This window comes from Alosa pseudoharengus, unplaced genomic scaffold, assembly GCF_046254945.1.
Source record: "Alosa pseudoharengus isolate Yale_2024_CS ecotype anadromous, Long Island Sound unplaced genomic scaffold, YU_APseudo_1.1 YU_APseudo_1.1_scf_18, whole genome shotgun sequence".
Lineage (NCBI taxonomy): Eukaryota > Metazoa > Chordata > Actinopteri > Clupeiformes > Clupeidae > Alosa > Alosa pseudoharengus.
In genome coordinates, this window is record NW_027468650.1 from 14037025 (window position 1) to 14058470 (window position 21446).

At 41.8% G+C, this 21446-nt stretch overlaps 2 protein-coding genes across 10 annotated transcripts in view; one reads left to right on the forward strand and one right to left on the reverse strand.

Annotated features, from left to right (window-relative positions):
* The window catches only part of LOC143130957 (uncharacterized), a 107257-nt gene extending 94532 nt beyond the window's left edge, over positions 1-12725 (forward strand). For 8 of the 9 annotated variants that reach the window (XM_076290282.1, XM_076290289.1, XM_076290290.1 and 5 more), the window contains 4 exons: positions 352-433; positions 807-913; positions 4520-4715; positions 5826-12725. In XM_076290282.1, coding sequence (XP_076146397.1) covers positions 352-433; positions 807-913; positions 4520-4715; positions 5826-5833 — 393 coding nt within the window. In that variant the 3' untranslated portion in view covers positions 5834-12725. The remainder of the gene's footprint in view (positions 1-351; positions 434-806; positions 914-4519; positions 4716-5825) is intronic. The other variant, XM_076290284.1, reaches the window with a different exon arrangement.
* A 101-nt stretch (positions 12726-12826) lies between these two features.
* chmp4c (charged multivesicular body protein 4C) lies at positions 12827-16080 on the reverse strand. The gene is made up of 5 exons (XM_076290291.1): positions 15625-16080; positions 14492-14669; positions 14074-14182; positions 13711-13831; positions 12827-13426 (listed from the first exon to the last, which is right to left on the reverse strand). The coding sequence occupies exons 1-5, from the start codon at positions 15851-15853 to the stop codon at positions 13365-13367; spliced, it is 699 nt and encodes a 232-aa protein (XP_076146406.1). The 5' UTR covers positions 15854-16080; the 3' UTR covers positions 12827-13364.
* Positions 16081-21446: the final 5366 nt, after the last annotated feature.

A 21446-nucleotide genomic window follows, 5' to 3' on the forward strand; every position in this document is an offset into this window, starting at 1 on the left:
TAAACATCTCTAACAAGAGTTCAACAAATCCTTCCAACTGTCTCTGTCTTGGACCACTCCTGTTGATCTGTCGTATTACACTTTGCTCAACCAGTGCTAAGAACAAAGTGCCCTCTCTCATTCTCTCCTGAACTCTGTGTAATGAATCTGGAATTTTCTCAGCTTTCAATAGCATGCATGAACTATACATTTGTGTGTACGTGTGTGTGTGTGTGCGTGCGTGCGTGTGTGTGTGAGTGTATTAGTTTCACCATTCAGTAGGATTCATGAAGGCCACCTCTACATGTCCATGGCTGTTCTTCCATGAGCAGGACTGTGTTCAGCATTATATGTGTTTGCATACATTTGCAGGTCCAGATCCTCAGTAAGAAGATGGATGTTAGTAAGGTGACCTCAAAATGTGGTTCCAAAGACAACATTAAGCACAAGCCAGGTGAGAAGCTGTGTGTGTGTGTGTGTGTGTGTGTGTGTGTGTGTGTGTGTGTGTGTGTGTGTGTGTGTATGTTCGTTTGTGTGTGTATGTGCATGTGTGTGTGTTTGTGTGTGCGTGTGTGCGCACGCTTACGTGTGTGTGTGTGTGTGTGTGTGTGTGCGTAGGCACTGACACGTATGTGTGCGTGTGCGTGTGTGTGTGTGTGCGTGCCTACACGTGCGTGTGTGTGTGATGTGCTGTATTTTCTTCTCCATTGATTTATATGAGATTGGTTTTGTTGGTTTGTTTGCTTTGAATAGTGCATGTTCCTATCACTGGTTGTGTGTAGTTTTGCTCTCATTGCGAGCAGGAAGTGACCACCCTTGTCTTTTAGGCGGCGGAGACGTGAAGATTGAGTCTCACAAGGTGGCCGTCAAGGGCCAGCCAAAAGTGGGCTCCATGGAGAACGTCAAACATGAACCTGGTGGTGGAAACATTAAGGTGAGACAACAGCAACAGAAGACGCTGGGCGGGTATTTCAATCTTAAGTTTTGCGATAAACCTAGGTAAATTAACCCAGAGGATGTGGTAAACTTTCTAATAGAAGAGCTTTATGGCTTCGTTCATCCAACAACACAAAGCCCAAAAGGCCCTTATTTTAGAAGGTTTACCTCTTGCTGAGTTTACTTACCCAGGTTTGCCCTAAACTACTTGATTAATTACTTGAACACTGTAATGAGCAGCTATTGTTTCTAAATTTGCAAGCTGTTTGGGGATCAGCGGTTACTCCTGAAATTACCTGGGTAAACCTTGCTTTGTAGTAAGGTCTCACAGGGGTGGGTAGTAACGCAACTACTTGTAACACACATGAGTAAAAATTAGTATTTTTTTAAGGAATGAGTACTCTTCAAATTCATTTTTTAAAACTGCACTCCTAGTCTTGCTCTAGTACTTTTTACTCAACTACATTTTCCATATACCTTCGTTACCACAAATCTGCTCTAAATCACCAGGGAAAGAGAGCCAGAAGCACCTCTAAGCAGATACTAGCTATCTACATAACAGAGTTCACAGGCATCCTCACAAAAACAAGCCTATTACAAACACATTTTAGTGCTGTTTTCAAACAAGCAGCTTGTTGGTCAGAGTGGAGAAACATTGTCAGCATATGCAGAATCTAGGCTACTAATAAGAAAACCTTGTTGATAACTGCTCTCAGATCAGCATTTGTAATCTATTTGAAAAACATTGTTACAGGTAGGTCATTTGAAATTAAGGCTATTTCATTTGTCCACTCTGAGATAGGAAAACAGAGAGAGAAGGGTATACTTGGAGTCAGGGGTAGATAATGAGAGTAGACCTAGGCAACCCAAGGCCTAATAGGTGTGTAGGCAATTGTTATGTTTGATTGGCCCACTGCACCTGCCTTACAAAATTTAAAAAAAGTGTAACAAGTAACAAGTGCTGTTTTTGCATTTATTGGCTATTTAGCTACTTTTACTTGAGTAAGTTTCTCAAGAATGAATGTTCACTTTTATTTGAGTCAATTTTTAAGGGAGTATTTGTACTTTTACAAATAGATGTAGTATAGATGTTTAGTACTCTCCCCACCAGTGATCCCTCGCTCAGGGTTGGTGGTGGAGGTTCAAGTGCATATGTTATTAAGTGACAAACCTGGATGAATTAATCCAGAGGTAGTGGCTAACTTCCTAATAGCCCTATGGCTTCATTCACCCAGTAAAACAAAGCCAAAAGAGATACACCACCTACAGTACTATGGGTACCAAGGGCTACTCAGGGTTTGCAACTAAACCGTGTACTTGAAATGCCCACCAGTTCAGATTGTTTCATGCTTCACCTCCCGCCCCCACCACTGTTAAAAAAATAACGCCTCTGAAATACTCGGTGCAGTAATGGTTCCTTTAGGGAGCTCTTGTGTGGTAAGTACTTATGGTACGTTTTGAGTCTTTAGTTTTGCACTACCTGTGCCCACCACAAGAGGGCAATCCAATGACAGCTGTTCACCAGTATTAGTTTAAGGCTGATTTATGCTTCTGCGTCAAAACGGCGGCGTACCCCCACAGACCCCTCTGTGCATCTACTCTGGGGAGTAGCAACATGTTAGTTCTTTTCTAAGGTCTTCAGTTTATCATATACATACATTATGTATGCAGTACAAAATGCAGTCAGTGCTGGTATGAGATTTTCTTTTCTTTTTTTTTTTTTGAAAAATGGATCTTATGAATTAGTAACAAAAGCCCTTGATGAAGATTGATGTAAATTATAACATGAATAGCATGTACAACATTTTCAAGCTTTTTTTTTCATTAAAGATGTAGAATTATTTCCTTAGTTACATGGTTTGTTTCTTCACTACTTTCATAACTCTCAACATGTTCAAAGCATTCTGTCTCTTTGATGTGTCATTTTGAGGTCCCACAGCAACCTTGTTTGTCTCTGTATGAAAAAGTGTGAGAAATTACCCTATCTGTCAACTGGTATGTGCAACCAAATGTTATGGTGATTTGGAGAATCAACACTACTGTGGTCCCCAGTAGTTTTAGTTGAGACCAATGTTTGAAACAAATGTGTTTAATCATTGGTAATGTATTATGGAATTCTAAATCTCTATGGGGGTTCCGGGCCAATCGTCTCTGCCTCAGCTGTAAACAGTCTAGAGTGGATGGGCTGCCCATTGTGATGTCACCTGACCCCTCAGCCTATGAGAGCTCATCTGTCCCAAGACCACTGTCTCCATGGCTGCTTCATGAAAATGTGCAAACACACACATCTTATGTAGGCCTACACATAGGGAGGCAAACAAGCTATTTGTGTATCTACCAACTCAGGCTTAGCTGTACATTTGGACTTTTGTAAGCAAACCGTCCATTTTAGACAGCTTTGGTCTTTGACAGGCTTCTCAAGCTAAAATACTGGAGAGAGGCCTCACAATAAAGACCTTTCTGAGATTTGGCAAGACCCATATAGACCCATGTAGGTCTACTTTTATATACTCGCAGTTTTAACAGTTTAAAGAATATAGAATAAATTATAAAAAATGAAGACAAAGGATTATCTGTCACAGATGCAGTTTACTGTGTATATTAAAGATTATGAGCAGTCGTGGGCTGCTTTTGTCCTTGTTATAGAAACCACCCCTGTGTGGTGTACAGGCTTCTAAACACAGACAAACATCATTAAGTATCACTCCCTCAGTGCACCTCAGCAGTTTGTGATCCATTAGAGTGCTCAGCTGCTTACGCTTGTGAATGGTGGACATATTGGGAGTACTCTACTTGAACCCCTCATCTTTAGATGAACATATCCGTACCAAAAGATGCCAGTACAGTAACATAATAATAATAATCATTATGCGGTGGTGTTCAAGTACAGTGCTACCAAAACCTGGCCTTCATCAGCATTTATTTGCTTCTTTCTCCCATTTTTTCTTTGCATTTCTACATTTTGTTTGATGGTGGAAACTATTCACCAACGCAGGAGCTCCTTTATCTAGTGAACGTAAATGTATAATTTCTGTGCAAACCTTGTGCTTTTTCATTTTTTCCCCCCTGTACAATATTCAAAGTGTATAAAAACACTCAAATTTATGTCAGACAGTTTAGCAAAAGTTGTATTGTAATATTCATATCATGCTTTAGCTGGTAGGTCTTTTTTTCAGATGGTTAACACAAGCAGTTGAGCTAGAGATATGGGTAGATGGGTCAAGAATTACACAACCCTTAACTGTTTAAAATATTTTAATTGTGTTTTGCTTTGCTTCAAAAAGGTTATTCACAGTTTATGTAAAATTTCATTGGAAATTTTACAAAAAAAGTCTGCATAAAGTAGGCTTAAACATAATGAAATGAACCTTTTTACAGAAAGGGCCACAACATGCTGTTATTTATTATTATTTTTTCTGTTCACTGGCTCTGCATCTGTGGTGGACCATATTTCCATTCACATCCATTCATAATTTTTTTTTTTTAGTTAGTCCATACACATACACACACACACACACAGACAAACACACACACACACTCCCTGTCTCACTCCATGCCATCCCCATTCCACTGTTTTGACTGGCTGGCTGCTGTGTGTTTCTAGGCTGAGGGGGCGCAGGAGGCAGCCGAGGGCACAGGGGCTCCCTCTAGTGGCGGCCAGGCTGAGGTGCCGGTGGCCAGCCCCATGCCGGCCCAAGCACAGGCCCAGGAGAATGGGCTGATGAAGGAAGGGCCACCCTGCGGGAGCGAGGGGCTCCGGGACCCCCAGCAGGGCCTGGACTCACGCATCCCTGAAACAAGTAAGTGTGTGTGTGTGTGTGTGTGTGCGGGCCAGTGCACCATGCCCTTTCGATCCATGAGCTTAGACATGACAGAAGTCCTGACCCCCCCTCTTCTCCTCATCCTAACCCACTGGGTTGGGCTTCATGGAGATGTAGCCTTTGAATTACAAACACATGTCCACCCTTGAAGGTCATATACCAACGGAGTATATGCGCTAGTTAGGACATATTAAGTCAATAGCTAGTCTGCGGATTTAGCAACATTAAGCACATGATGGGGTGTTAAAGTCACAAAAGAGTCTGAGTTTTGAGCTCAATTTGTCATTATGAATCAGGGTAACCAAAATATATTGATATTGAGACATTAAGCTGGACAAGATTAATGGATCTGTTCCTAGATCTTTTCTAGTATTGATCCCTGGTCAGTACAGACTACCATAAACTCCTGACAGGTTCATCATGTCAGGTCACCATATTTTACTGGTGTAGAGTTGCTCAGTTAGTTTTTAAAAGAAGTATGTGTGAAGCTGAGTGGTTAAATCAACTATCTTGAAGTTAAGTATAAATAGGTTCTAGTGGAAATGTTCTCTCAGAGAAGGTATTTTGCTGAAATAGATAGATAACCAATAATTGTGAAGCACTTCTAATATATAATTTCATTTAACTTATGAGAAGATGCTAACATTAGGCCATACTAGGTTCGGTATGGCGGGGGAGAGTAAAGCCATATACACTTTTGTTGCTGCTAAAAAAGCTAACACAATATATAGTGAGTTTAGTTGTCAACTGAGTCAGCAGTTTTTCTATTTTAAGTGAGTAGTACGTAATGCTGCACTAACAATGTCTTAGTGGCACTGTACCTTTATTGTACCTTGTTTGTTGTAAGTAGCTTTGGATAAAAGCGTCAGCTAAATGACTACATTTATTTAGTAAAAACTTTAATGTCAGTGTCTATAGTGTTTCACAAGGTGATTGCTGTAAACATCAACTGTGTTTTTTCCCTATTAGCTATGTTTCGCTGATGTTTTTGTGCTGCATGTCTACTGATAAGTTTGAATTTAGATGTTTGTTCTGATTGATTTTTTTCCCTGACCCCCGAATCGTTTGTTACCTCTTCTTATTTTACAGGCATTTAATTCTGCTTTTTGCTGTCCTTTTACCCCTTTCATTTCAATTCCCCCTCCATGCCAACCTCCCCCTCCCTCTCTTTTTGTCTATCCTCCCCCTCCCCTCTTTCTCTCTATCTTTCTTTGCTCTCTCTCTGTCTATTTTTCACACCTTCCGATGCAGATTGAGTCTTTCAAGCTCAACTTCCGTGAGAACGCGCGCTCTCGCACGGACCACGGCGCCGACATCATATCCTGGCCAGCCCTGGGTGACAGCCCTGCCCACAGACCCCCCCTCCACCACCCAACCCCCCGTAGCGTCTCGCTCCACGACTCCCTGGCGTCTGCCATGCCCCGGTCCCGCTCCCTCTGCCCCCTCCCCCTCACCCCCCCTCAGGAGGGGCATCGGGGCAACGGGGGCAACCTCGCCGAACACCACAGGACGTGACCCCTCCTCCCACCTACCCGACATCCATCCCAACCCACCACCATCCTTATTTCATCCCAACCTGATCCCTCTTCACGGTCTGCTCTCCCCTAATGCTGTCTGTGTGTCCTCTTACCCCCTGTTCCTTCCTGGCTCACCCTTATTGGCTGAGCTGGTATTTGGCTGTATATATGCTGAGCTTCGGGCCGGGCAAGGGTTTTATGATGAAGGGGGGCGAGGGGTGGGTTTCGAGGCTTCCTGGAGTTTCACTACTGTGCTCGCCTGTATCTCTCCGGTTCTAAACTAAATGACTTTGTGTTTGGGGCCCTTTGTGGTGGGAGGGTTTAGCAGCTGGACCTCTTGGTTCTGGGGACAGCTTGTTTGTTTGTTTGTTTGTTTGTTTGTTATATTTCCCTGCTGGGTGACATTCACAGAGTCCTGTGTTCTCCCTCTGCTGCCTCTTTCCCACAGTGTTCACAGTGAACTCAACCATCTTCATCTTCTTCCTCCTCCTCCTCCTCTGACTCCCACTGTCTTCTCTGCTCCATCTCACTCATATTTACTCACAGCGCAGAACACCTCAGTCTTATTTACAGTTTAGCATCTGGTAAATGCAGTATATCCCTCTGGCTGTAGTGATTTAAAACAAGACAAACACAAAAAAAAAAACAGTGAATTGTGAATCCTGTATCTTGTTCAACACTGACTCGTTTAACACTATCATATATTATTCACACCACATGGCGTATAGAGTTGCTGGTTTGGCTGTAGGCCATTAAGCGTCCTTACATTGTGAGTATCCGGGCTGATGTATGTATTCCCTCTCATTTCACACATTCTTCGGCTCCCCTGTGTGGCAACCTTGTGTCCTGCCTGTTCAGTATGAGAGCATTCACATTCACAATATATAGTCTGTTTTAGCAGTTAGGCTCTTTAAAACTCTAAAAAAAACTCTGTGTTTCGTGATGGTGTGTTTGAGTGATAATTGTAACACTGAGCTTTGTTGTTACGTTAGTTTCTGTTCTTTGGATTTGTTTCTTCTGAGGATTTTTCTGGCTTTTTGGGTTTTCCTTCACTAGTCTTTGGTTTTAGTTCTGTATATTTTCCCTGTCTCTCGGTCTCTCTATCTGTCTTTTTCTCTCAGCTCTTGGTTTTCCTCATTCTCTTGAAGCAATACGACGTTTGCCTACAAGGATGCACAAATCCTCACAGCTACACGCACACATTTTCAGACCACAGCAGATCCATTCTGATCTGGTTTAAATCCGGGTAGTAGCAGGCCTAATGGGCACTGCTCTTTTCTGAAGCCCAAGACTGAGGTAGTATGTCGACAAGAGAAGGATACAGGTTCAAGTCGCAAATCAGTAAGGTTGTAAGGTGTGTTGACCTTCCGGTTTTAACGGTTAACTGAAACAATTACCTAGCTTTGAACGGTTGATGTGTTACAGTTGGTTTAGATCGACTTGTTTTCTGCTTTGACATGTTTGAATAGTAAGGCTCGTGGAAGTCGTACTTAGGGGCTGAGGATGTGTCTGCGTCTGGTGAAGGAAGTCGGAGAGCTAGTGTTCAGTATGTGCCTCCTTCTCTCTTTCTCTTCTTACCTGAAATCCCACAAGGAACGTCGACCCACAACAATAACACACAGGGTCCTGTCAAGGGAGAGATACGTAGACTAACAGAATGTTATCCTTTGAAACTACAAAACTTAATCAACCAATATTCGTGCTTCAGGAGAATCCTTCTGAACAGTGTACTCGTGACTAGCCGTGCTTGCAATCCTGTGGCTGGTGTCCTCTTTCTGAGACGTGTTGTGTTAGTTTGGCACGGTTTTGGACAAGTGCCAGAAAACGGCATGTTGGTGTTTCATCAGGACTTGATGAGTGGACTCGTAGATGAAGCTTACTCCTCAAGTAGCACTTACGTACAGTTGCCTCTAAATAGCCTTTGTTGTGCGTTGACAAATATCGTGCTGTTTTTTCCCCCTAAAAGCCTACTAGTACATGCTTATAAACAGTATTTATATGATGACTTGCGTTTCTGTGGCTTAGACTCCAGGTTATTCTGAATGTTGATAAGCGTTCGACTTTTGAGAGGAGGCTGGTGAGGACAGTGTGTTGAAGATTGACTCATGTTTGCAGGATTGTGCGCCTTTTCATTTTCTTTCTCATAGACAGGCATAGGACAAGACCCACACACAGAATGGAGTTGCAAAGATTTTGCAAAAACATTTATTTTTATTCTCATTTGAAAGTAATTTAGAGAATATCAAGAAGTAACCACACACAAGAACAAAACGAGATGTACTTTAGAAGGAATCAGGAATCAGGATACATGCACAGCCTGATTTCCTAACAAAAGAACCTTACAGATATGCTGAGCTATTTTAAGTACTCTATTTTAAGCACCTTAAGGCTTAGCAATGTCACAGAGAGTCGTGAGTGAAGGTATCCTTTGAGAACTGCTTCTAGTCTGTGGAGGTGATTCAGTGCCCCAAACTTGTGATTGCTAGTGCAAGGATAATCTGTAGAATTGGCCTCGGACAGCTTTGAAATATTTATTCTATTTGTAAGGGTTCCCTGAAGAACTTTCCTTTGTTCGCTGTTGTAGCCAAGACATAGCAATACTAATACATGAAATAATGATGTATGAATAATGATTTATCATTGTGCTGAACAAATATCCCAAGTTGATTTATTATTTTAATTATGTATTTTCCTCTAAAAAATATTAGTATGGTTGTGTGCCTGAATGAGTTTATCTAAAGCGAAGCCGGCAGCTTCTGTAGTTGATATGACCCACATGATGCCCAGGGTCGGACCAGATTCCGGTGTGGTGGGGGAGGGGCTCAGTGTCTGTGGACTGCAGGTTGCCGTCTGTTAGACAGGGGTTCCTTGGTGAACCGCTCTCTGCCGGTTCCCAGTGACCTAGCTGGTGATCACGGCCGCGTTTTACAGGTGGCTACAGTTACTCACACTTGTGTTTATCCTGCTGGTTCTGGTATCTACGACAGTTACCACTCACACTAACCCCACCATTACTGACGCTTTAGGCTTGCAGTTCTCCCTCTGTAATCACTTCGATTTGTATATAAATATATATATTTTACAGTTCATAAACCCTTTCTCATGATCAGATACACACGCCATGCAACGCATCATGTAATGTTAGAATATAAACAAAAGCAATTATATGCTATCAGTGAAAGCACATTGACGGTTGAAGAGAAGCTACATCATTGCTTTTTGCAACTTTATGTACCCTTCTGATTTTTAGGGAGATTTTTTCCATTGCTATAGCAAATGTGATCAATTAAAAAGGGCTAAGTAAACGAATGTTTTTAAAGCAGAACTTTTAAAAGGCACCAAACTGAAGTTTGTTCTGATCTTAGTGTGTTACTTGCATTTTGGTTTGATAGTTGAAGGCCAGGAGAGGCGTTGAGGAGTAGTTCTCCAGAGTGGTTCCCCACCCAGTTTATTTTGAGCGTTTCAGTAAGTTTAATTTATGAAGGGAAAACTTCATGCCTACCCTGTCCACCTGCGCTACAACATTAGTCTTAAAAGAACAATAAAGCCCTGAAAAAGCACAAGCTCTGGGCCAGCCTTTTCTGGCATCTGTGGATGTGATGGCATCCTCTTAGATTGACTCACACGTTGAAGAGAAGTACAGGAATAGGACTGGTTAGCACTGACTGATGTGTGCCCGGGACACCCTGGGCATCCTGTGGAACAGGAGGTGATTGGAGAGGTCAAAGGTCATTGTCTGTGTTACCCACACAAGGATGATGCCACCATTGGCCACAAGGCGCTCATCTGAAGCTGGCAAGAATGTCCTGTCTTTTGATGGGCTGGAGAGATATACTCCCTCTGCTACCACTCTCTCTGTAAGACTAACAGTTAGCTGTCTGTTCTGAATCCTGGTCGGAGTCACCCCTAGTCCAGCTTATATGGTTAGCGCACGCCTAGTGTGCAAGCATACTAATAGAACACATCTATAGAGCATGCAAAAAACCAGTGGGATACTGTTAGATAGACTTGTCATTTGCAGACATTGCCATTTGCAAACCTTTTTGTCTGTTTTTGTTATTTTTTTTTTGTTTTGATTTTTTTTTTTTTCCATTAATTCAGAATTGTTTTGTTTGTTTGAAAGAAGTGTTTATTGTGGTTAATTGTTAACTAGTGATGTGATTATTAAACAATAAATAAACATAAAAAATGTTTAAAAGCAGTTATTGTCTCATTTTTATTCATCATTGGTAAATATCACAGTAATATTAAGTCTGGGAGACGTTAGCACATGAGGCTCAACAGCCTATTTAGCCATGCTAAATAGCCAAGGGTATTTTGCTATGAGAGGTTGATGTCTTGAACATGAAGGAAAACAGGAAATGTGTAAGTGACATTTCAAATCATGTTATGTTAAAATGCCTATTTCAAAAACACAGACCAGGGGATTAGCTGATATTGACTGTAATGTGGAGTTGTTTTTTCGGTTCACGTGCACAAAACCACCAAGACAGCAGCATACTGTACGTGCTCAATTTGGGCTGCAGCCAGCGAAGATGGCTCCCAGCTATACGAGGCAAGCACCTGTGAGGATGTCCAACTTTGTGTGTGTGTGTGTGCGCTTACATACTTATTAATTAGCTTAATTCCTATGTCATTATGACCGCCGCGCAGCGAAGCGGCGGTCATATAGGTTTAGTCAGATTGTTTTTGTTTTTTTCACACGGACAAATTTCCGTCAAGGATTCCCGGGACACTGAAAGACCGGGGTACACGAAACTTGGTGGGCATGTAGCCTCACATGGATAGCATGGAATTCGTTTTCATCTGTGGACCCCCGAAAGGAGGGTAGGGCAGACACAGTTTTCTGTGAATATCTCGAGAACCGTAGGGTTTAGGAGGACCACCTTTTTTTTGTATGTTGATCTTAAGGGGCCATGTCAACCCATCCCATTTCCACTTATTTCATGTATAGCGCCACCTAGTTAAAAATTAAAAAGCAAAAAAGTAGGTGTTTTAATCACAATATCTCTGGCTGACATGGTCAAAACTGCACGAGATTGAAAGTGTATGATCATTATGACACCCTCCGAATACATGCCAAGTTTCGTGAACTTTCGTTCATGGGGGGCCATAAAATAAAATAATGTGTGTACATTTAGTGACCGTACACCAACAGAGTTTTCTGTGAATATCTTGAGAACCGTAGGGCTTAGGATGACCAATTTTTTGCGTATGTTTGCCTCCAGGGGTCATGTTAACCAATTCCATATGCACACATGTGCATAAACAGATATTCCCACACATACATTCACAGTAATCATACGTATGCCACATACACACACAGTAGATGTACGCATGCATGCACATGCACACACACAGGCACATCCACAAGCACATGCACGCACGCATACACATAAACACGTACACGCACAAATGCACACAATTCAACAATTTCTCAAAATTATGAACAGGCAAGATGGGGTTATATAAAATGTATTTTACATGTGAAATCTATGAACTAATCATGTTTTGGTACTTGTTTTCTAGCAGATACCAGTGAGAATTGAGCAGTGAGACAGTTAGAATCATATATGCCTTTCACATTTTGTTTTTAGCCAGCAGCCAGACCAGCAAATACCCTGACTTTGCTGAATTACTGAAGCTAAGCAGGAACAAAGGAGGAAATGAACACAATTTGCCAAGTGTGACTTATTTTTGTGGAAAAAATGTGCTGGACTGGGCGGCGGTCATATTTTGTACCGCTCTGCGGTACATCTAGTTACAAAAATTATAGTGAAAGGTGTTATAAATAAGACATTTTATAATTATATCATTTGATTATTATTATGTTTTTACCAAATGTACTGCCCTCCCTATCCTGCTTATGAATTGTGTTGCCTAAATATAAATACATGCATCATAAAGAGATCCAGCTAAGACATGAACAATTATGCATATCTAAAGCACAATTGGTTAGTAAATTATATTATGTTTTGCCATTGCACTGACAATGCTAGAGATATTCAAGAATATTGCACTTTATAGAGTCTGTGCACAGCCTTTAAACTACCAGTGAGTGTTCAGTCACTGTGAAACATCCATGCTTGCAAATTATAAAAATTGTGTAGCCACAAGGTGGCACCCTGAACAATTACATCTAGTGTAGGTTATATTACAATGCTGTTCTGTTTATGCTGGTTGTTATCTGTGGTAGTGGATTAATACATTTGCCTGATTTGTTTATTAAAATCTTGTTAACTTCTTTTTTATTTTACTAAATTAGACTTGCACTAATGATGTGTGCACCAACTGGCTATAATGAAAAGGGCATTTGAAAAACAACAGTCCAGTTGGCACTAATACAAGGGTTGCTAGCATGAGGTCATACCATAGGAGATGCTTTGCTATGAAAGCTTTTCCTTCACATTTTTGCAACTCTGACCAGCACCACAGAACTGTATAGTGCTGCTTATCTTAGACAGCTGGTAAAAATAACAAGTGCAAGTAGTACATAGAATTCTTATTGACAAAATTTGGACTATCTTGACATCTGTGGATGTCCATTTCAGACCACTGCCAAATCGCATAGCATACTTTCAAAATGTTTATTACTTCATCAAATAAAATAATCAATGATTTAGATTATTTACATAAAAATGTGGGCCAAGGGAAACCGATCTCATGTTCACAAGTGGTGGTTATACACCTGAGCTAACATATCTAGAGGGGGAAAAAAGCAAATCTTCAATCATTTTGTCCTAATACAAAGACACCACAGTGAATCTTACAGGAACGTTTTTTTCTGATTCCCACAGACCAAAGCATATACATGACATAACATAGTACAGAAGGTAAAAGGGTAAAAGAACCAATATTCACAATGACAGGTAAGGAGAGGACATGAGGCATCTCCAGCACAATGTAAAAGTTTTTGCCACAACAATTATCCTTCATTTTACATTACAATGTAAATGTTTGGCAAGTATTAAAAGTGCAAAATCACTTTTATAAACATGTGATTAGTGTAACTTTAAATTTTCTCTTAAAAGCTCTACATTCTCAGAGACTGTTTTAGCTTCCATATTTGATCACTCACGGCAAGACGTTGCCAGAGCAGGAGAAAAGCAGCTTAGACTGCCCAAGACGCAAGCCTTTTCATATCTGCATCATCCTCCACGCGCTTCCTCGAGGCTGCAAAGACAAAGAGAAACGTCACCATGAAAGCCATAACCAGTGGATGAAACCATTCAAGAAACATGTGTATACTGTCTACACTGCACTATATGTATTGTCCATTTATTGCACCATCTGTCTATACTTTGTATATCACATTGCACTTTTCAGCTTTTTTTGCACTTCTGTTTAGACGCAAACTGCATTTCGTTGTCTTTGTACTTGTACTCTGCACAATGACAATAAAGTTGAATCTAATCTAATCTAATCTAATCATCACTCATCATGGCTGTGTGACTTACGAGTGCGGTGGCTGGACTGTGGCACGCTTGGCAACCTGACCGTAGGCGCGCTGGGTAACTTCGCCATTCTCTTGGAGTTCTCCTCCATTTCTAGCTCTTCCAGCTCAGCCAACAGCTCATCCTAGTTACACACACACACACACACAAAAAAACAGAGACAAAAGTACTGTATCTACTGTACATAATGCAGAGAAGGAAAAGTTTGTTATTAAGCTAATGGGCAAACAGCTCTCAGCTCAGGTTCATGTACAGTGAACATGTGTAGTCTAGTCAGAAAACAAATGTAGAGTATTTTTTATTTTAACACATTTTTAGAAAAAGTTTATCCCCCCCAAAAAAAACGAAGGCCTACTAATGTGATACCTCATCAAACTCCTCTCCAAAGGGCCGTGAGATGGCATCACTGATCTCCTTGGACAGATCCTGTTGCTCTTGAATGTCATCCATCAGTGTGTCAATCTTATCCATGTCTCTTTAGAGGGGAAGAACCAGAGTGGGTGGATTTATTGATGATTTCCTCGAGGTAACAAGCTACCTGCTTAACTACCAGTTCTTCAATTTTCAGCTTGACAGAGCTTCCTTGTGGCCTAAATTCTTCTACTCTTTTTAATACCTGAGTAAGACTGTTTTGTCAATTAGTCTATGTACATTTATTTACCATTTTCTGTATTAATGCTCCAACACCATTGATTATTGCATTCTGATGTAACTGAAGGCTTGGGAAAATCTTTTATCTTGGGAAAAACGTATTATCTATAGTTAAGGTGTCCGATTAACTCACACTTTCTGATGGACTTTTTTCATGGCCGTGGCTGCATAGCCCATGTTCTTCAGCACCTCTGTGTTGATGCTGGTGTTCTCCAGGGCCTCCCTCTGGAACTCGATGGTGGAGAGTGTGCCATCGATCTGAGTGAGCTGCTGCTCATAGCGCTTCTTCCTCTTCAGTGCCTGCAAAGCGGCTGGGCAAAGAATTGGCAGAAAGCAATATGCATTAGTTAGTGCACTTAAATAAGTTATGTCTGTTTAACATCACTGACTTTTATAAACACACGCACAGTCACATACATTACATGACTTATGTAATTTGCAGACCTCAGCAGCTTTTGATTGCAAAACATAGGCCTATGTTTTACAGAAGTGCATGAGTAGGCAAAATTAGTCTCCAAAGAAGATTAAAGATTGTCTTTATTACATCATTGTACAATACAGTGTACAAGAGAGTAACATTTTTTGTTTGTTTGTTTGTTTTTTTTTTGCTCCTCAAAACATAAATAACAAATGAATAGTATGTTGTGTGTATGTGTGTGTGGAGAGAAAAAAGGGGGGGGGGAGAAAAGTGTAGTACAAAGACGCTCGGCTCAGGCTGGGGTCGTCTGACTTACATAACAAAACTGCTCAGAGATGCACGCTGGCCTGAGCTGGGCATTTTATTTTGTGGACTACAATGGCTGCAGCTATTCTTACTGAACCAGATAGACAGGAAATTGTAGTGGCTTAAAAAACAACAGACCATGCCCATTGGGAGTGAGCGTTAACATACATACCACATCATGCAACATGCATTCAGCCACAACTATTTACAATCGGTCACACAATCAGATATCAAACAGAGGTTGATTTGGGGCACACAAAGTGCAGCGCACAGGCCCGATAACCTACCTGCACTCCTTTCAAAATTCCCCAAGATGCATATAGCGCACATAGCCACTAGCCTGCAACTACGCCTACGCAAGCCTAAACTTTCAACGAAAACTAATGCGTGGATTAACGTTAGAGTCGCATCTGTAGCCTATCAATTAGGTAAAAAGAACTGCTTGTGATGACATGCAAATGTGTATCCCCAGTAGAAGAATTGTAGGCCTAAGCGAAATGCTGTGTAACAGGTGCACTAGCTACCACAATCATTTAACTTACCCCGCTTATTTCTGGTGCCATTCTTCCTAGCGATAGCAATTTCCTCATCGATCTTCCTTTCCAGGTACTCTTGCTTTTTAGTAAGCATAGCCTCCGTCTCTCGTAATTTATGAATGGCTTCTTGAGGAGTAGCCTCTCCCTTAGACCGATGTTTTGACTTCGATTTCGAGGAGCTAGATGAGCTAGATTTTGAGCTCGAACCCGTGAACATTTTTGAAATCTTACTCATGATTGTTATTGGTTTCGTAAATTGTAACTTAATTTTAAATACTTTTACACCTCTTACCAAGGATGAAGAAGTAGGCTATAGTCTAGTGTTAAAAGTTGCAATCCCCGGAGACAAATGTTTCTCACTTTCAACCGCTGAGAACTCAAAACTGCGCACTTCCGGGGTCAGGTAGACCTGCCCAGGTACACTCCTGGTATTTTTGTCAGACAGGTATTTTGGACTACAGGCAAGCCAACTGTCACTATCGCTATTGTGCCGTAGACACCACCTCATGAAGAGAAAGATGGCCGTTGGTGCCCATACTTTTATGGCAGGCTAAATGTCTAAAGTCTTCTAGTCCTATTGGAAAAAGTCAATTTTGTTGTCTAGGCCTCCACCGCACTGTGCCATTCACCAACACTCTGCATTGTTAGAGAGGGAGGAGGTGTCATATTTTAGACATTAGCAAAGCATGCATACAACAGAGAGAGAACATAGGGAGGGGTAGATGAAAAGGTAAATAAAGTAGGCTAGGTTAGACAGGTTAAAAAGGAAGTCTAGCCACTTCCTGGACCTTTTCCTCAGTCAGTTCTCCTTATCCCTGGTGACAGGGTAGGAATTTCACGCCGGCCATGGCCGTGACGCCCCTTTGAAAATCAGAGGTTTACAGGCCACGGTGGCCTTGGTGCCCCCTTCTTTAAATATTCTGCTTTGCGTCCTACTAGCGATATATATTTAGCCTATGGCCTGTCAAAATAGGCTAATCTTAGCATTCACAGCGCAAATTACGCAGTGGAGAAAGTGACAGCGCAAGAAAGAAAGTGCAAATTAACCCATTCTTCTCAGTTGAACTACTCGCGAAGTAGCCTACTCATCACACAGACATCACAAGTATCACACGAAAGAGCTTTTTCTCAGCTTTTAAACGATGTTAGCCGCTAATTGCTGTGGTGAACGGTTCGCGAGAAAAGTAAATAATATCATTCAATTTAATCATAAATTCTACTGAAGGTTTTGCGTCCATCTCCCTACCCATTCATCTCGGTGGAATAGGCCTACTTAACGAACCCTTCGTTTTACATATGACAAACCATATATCAGAATAAACAGCAGACCTTACCGAACAGAAAGGTACTGGGTGTACAAAAATGTCCATCCGATGCACTAGTCTACATGGTTGTAATGCAGTAGCAAACTACCAGTAGCCCAGTTGCCCTGGCCATCTCTACCAGTAGCCCAGTTGCCCTGGTTAACATATGACAAACCATATAGTTAGGGAAAGTTAGGCTTTTTTTTCGCCAATCTGCAAAACAATTTCATACCAATAGCTTTTTTTACCATGTGTTCCTATAGGTGTCTAGTAACACATCCCAATTTATCCACGGCCAAATCCTCGGGGAAACACCTGGAGAGCCCATCAAGTTTGGGGTGCCCAGAGGGACTGGGCGAAAATAATGAAAACATTTTGTTGACCAATTAGCTTTTGAGATGTTTAACTAGAGGTTTTTAGGGGTGCTGAATCTATCCCAGCCATTTGTTTTGAGTAAAAATGACTCCAAGTCCATAAAAAATCCATAACAAGTGGTTTTATTGAACAATTACAAAACAAAACTTTCCCCAATCCTCGGGGAAACACCTGGAGAGCCCATCAAGTTTGGGGTGCCCAGAGGGACTGGGCGAAAATAATGAAAAAAATGTGTTGACCAATTAGCTTTTGAGATGTCTAACTAGGTTTTTAGGGGTGCTGAATCTATCCCAGCCATTAGTTTTGAGTAAAAATGACTCCAAGTCCATAAAAAATCCATAACAAGTGGTTTTATTGAACAATTACAAAACAAAACTTTCTTAATCAGTTTAAAATTTAACAAACCTCATCCCTCAACTCCCCTGCACTTCCTCACTCCTGTTATCTTCTGGCTGGTTGATGTTCTGGCAAGAGTTACCATGACAGTTCCAACAAGCAGAAATACACTTGACTCCTTGCTTTTTACAGCAGCACCTGAGAGTGTCACAGACGCCTGTACAGTTGCAGCTGACAAACTTCAGAAGGTAGTCTGGTGCAATGGGATCTGGTGTGACTGGTGCATAATCATGTTCTCCTTGTTTCTATCCACACTCAAGGACATCTAGTGATGGATTTTGTAGCAGTAGCCAATCTCTGGTCTGGAGATATGCCCGCAGAGAGTGCTATGCTGCACCTCCTGTAGTCGGAGGTAGTTTCTAAGGTTTGACACTATGTTGTCCTCATGAGTTTTACATGTTGCTCACTGTCCACCCTCAACGTTGGACACTCTTTTCTCTCTCTATCTATCTCTCTCTCTCACACACACACACACATTTATGCACATTGACTCTCTCACAAACACATTCACAACCACACACACACACATCTATGCACATTGACTCTCTCACAAACACATTCACAACCACCCATCCACCCACACAAACACATATGCACACACTTACAAATAAAGTTCACACCTTCACTGATACTTTCTCTCTATCTATCTCTCTCTCTCTCACACACACACACATTTATGCACATTGACTCTCTCACAAACACATTCACAACCACACACACACACATCTATGCACATTGACTCTCTCACAAACACATTCACAACCACCCACCCACCCACACAAACACATATGCACACACTTACAAATAAAGTTCACACCTTCACTGATACTTTCTCTCTGCAAAATGTCCTTTCTCACACACACCATGTTGAGACAAAACTATCTGTGATTATAGTACCAGTGTGTTACACGCAAAGTGTGTGTGTGTGAGTGTGTGTGTGTGTGTGAGAGAGAGAGAGTCCAATGCGGAGAGTGGACGGTGATCAACAAAATGTAAAACTCATGAGGATTAACTGAGTTAATATTTTTGTAAATATGTTATTATATCTTTTCATGGGACAACACTGAAGAGATGACACTGTACAGCTTGTATAACAGTGTAAATTTACTGTCCCCTCAAAATAACACAACAAGCAGCCATTAATGTCTAAACCGCTTGTGAGTACACCCCTGAAGTGAAAGTGAAAATGTCCAAATTGGGCCCAATTAGCCATTTTCCCTCCCTGGTGTCATGTGACTCGTTAGTGTTACAAGTTCTCAGGTGTGAATGGGGAGCAGGTGTGTTAAATGTGGTGTTATCGCTCTCACACTCTCATACTGGTCACTGGAAATTCAACATGGCACCTCATGGCAAAGAACTCTCTGAGGTTCTGAAAAAAATAATTGTTGCTCTCCATAAAGATGGCTAGGATATAAGAAGATTGGCAACACCCTGAAACTGAGCTGCAGCACGGTGGCCAAGACCATACAGCGGTTTAACAGGACAGGTTCCAATCAGAACAGGCCTCGCCATGGCCGACCAAAGAAGTTGAGTGTACATGCTCAGCGTCATATCCAGATGTTGTCTTTGGAAAATAGACATATGAGTGATGCCAGCATTGCTGCAGAGGTTGAAGGGGTGGGGGTCAGCCTGTCAGTGCTCAGATCATACACCGCACACTGCATCAAATTGGTCTGCATGGCTGTCGTCCCAGAAGGAAGCCTCTTCTAAAGATGATGCACAAGAAAGCCCGCAAACAGTTTGCTGAAGACAAGGAGACTAAGGACATGGATAACTGGAACCATGTCCTGTGGTCTGATGAGACCAAGATAAACTTATTTGATACAGATGATGTCAAGTGTGTGTGGCGGGAACCAGGTGAGAAGTACAAAGACAAGTGTGTCTTGCCTACAGTCAAGAATGGTGGTGGGAGTGTCATGGTCTGGGGCTGCATTAGTGCTGCACCGGGGAGCTACAGTTCATTGAGGGAACCATGAATGGCAACATGTACTGTGACATACTGAAGCAGAACATGATCCCCTCCCTCGGAAACTGGGCCGTAGGGCAGTATTCCAGAATGATAACGACCCCAAACACACCTCCAAGACGACCACTGCCTCGCTAAAGAAGCTGAAGGTAAAGGTGATGGACTGGCCAAGCGTTATTCCAGACCTAAACCCTATTGAGCATCTGTGGGGCATCCTCAAATGGAAGGTGGAGGAGTACAAGGTCTCTAACATCCACCAGCTCCATGATGTCGCCATGGAGTGGAAGAGGATTCCAGTGGCTACCTGTGAAGCTCTGGTGAATTCCATGGCCAAGAGGGTTTAAGGCACTGCTGGAAAATAATGGTGGCCACACAAAATATTAACACTTTAGGCACAATTTGGACATTTTCACTAAGGGGGGTACTCACTTTTGGTGCCAGCGGTTTAGACATTAAAGGAACACGCCACCCAATGTCAGTAGTAATATATGTTCTTACCTTAACTTTCACGAGTTGAGTCATACCTCTCCCGTGTCTGTACGTGCACTCAAACGCTCTGGTGCGCGGCTGGACTGTGTTAGGATGTTGCTATGCTAGCGGGCTTTGCCGTAACTAAGCGTAGAAGTAATCAAAAACATCCACGTTTTCCCGACTTAAATACAGTTGCACGAGTAGTTGATAGAAATGCTACAGCCACGCAACATGAAACGTGGCGATTTTCCAAGCGAATAAACAGGAGAACTACAACGTGTGGCGCAATAGCACTTGGGAGTACTTCGACCTAGCGTAGTAGTATTGTTAACACCTAATTGTAGATCCTATCCACCACAGAGTTTAGAATCCATGCTGGATCGACCCTCAGCCTCCCTCTGAGCGAGAGAGAGGCACACACACTAGAGATGCGCTGATGGGCTATTATTTTAACCATAACTGCATAGCAAAACTTATCATCCATCAGCACCAAAGTTTTTTGACCAATTTTCAAAACTGCACACGCCCACCATCCGCTGGTTGTTTTAATGTAGGCTATATGGTTGATGCAGCGCTGCTGACGTGAGGCTAGAAAGCCCTTGCCTGTTCTAGAAAGACTGATCCAATGCAGCAAATATATTAAAAGGCTAAAGTCGTACATTGGCTATGTTGTAGCCTATCCCCAGAATATCAGCAGCAAACTCAGTCTCTGTCTCGCAAAACAGTCTCCAAATAAAACGCACATCGGCCTGTTGCCTATTCTGCCAGCTTGTGACAATATATCGTCCAAAATGCTTGATTGCATTGCATTCTCCACATTTTTAGCTAAAATATTTCATGTACCACATCAGCATTTTTGTTCAGGGAATCTTTTGTAAATTGCTTTAAAATGAATTGCGCTGTCTGTCTGAAAAAGACGCGCTCGTGCAGTCAAAATGAATGGGAGTCTTCAGAACAGGCTTGTCAGTCACCCTGACATAACAGTGTGTAAAGTAGCCTATAATGTGAATGACTTGTTATTTTATCAAGGATTTCTTTCTTTTTGCAAAAAATAAAGTAGCCTACAATAGGCATTAATTAGTAGGCCAGGAGCATGTTGAAATTATGTGGCAAATTGCGTTTTTTATTACAATGATAAAATTGTAAAAGGACGTGACCGAAGCTGAGGCAAGCCAGGCAATAGGCCTAGGCCCGACGGTAATTGTAAAGCAATTTACAAAAGATTCCCTGAACAAAAATTTGTGCGTGTGTGTGAGAGAGAGAGAGACAGAGACAGAGAGAGACAGTATCCGTGAAGGTGTGAACTTTATTTGTAA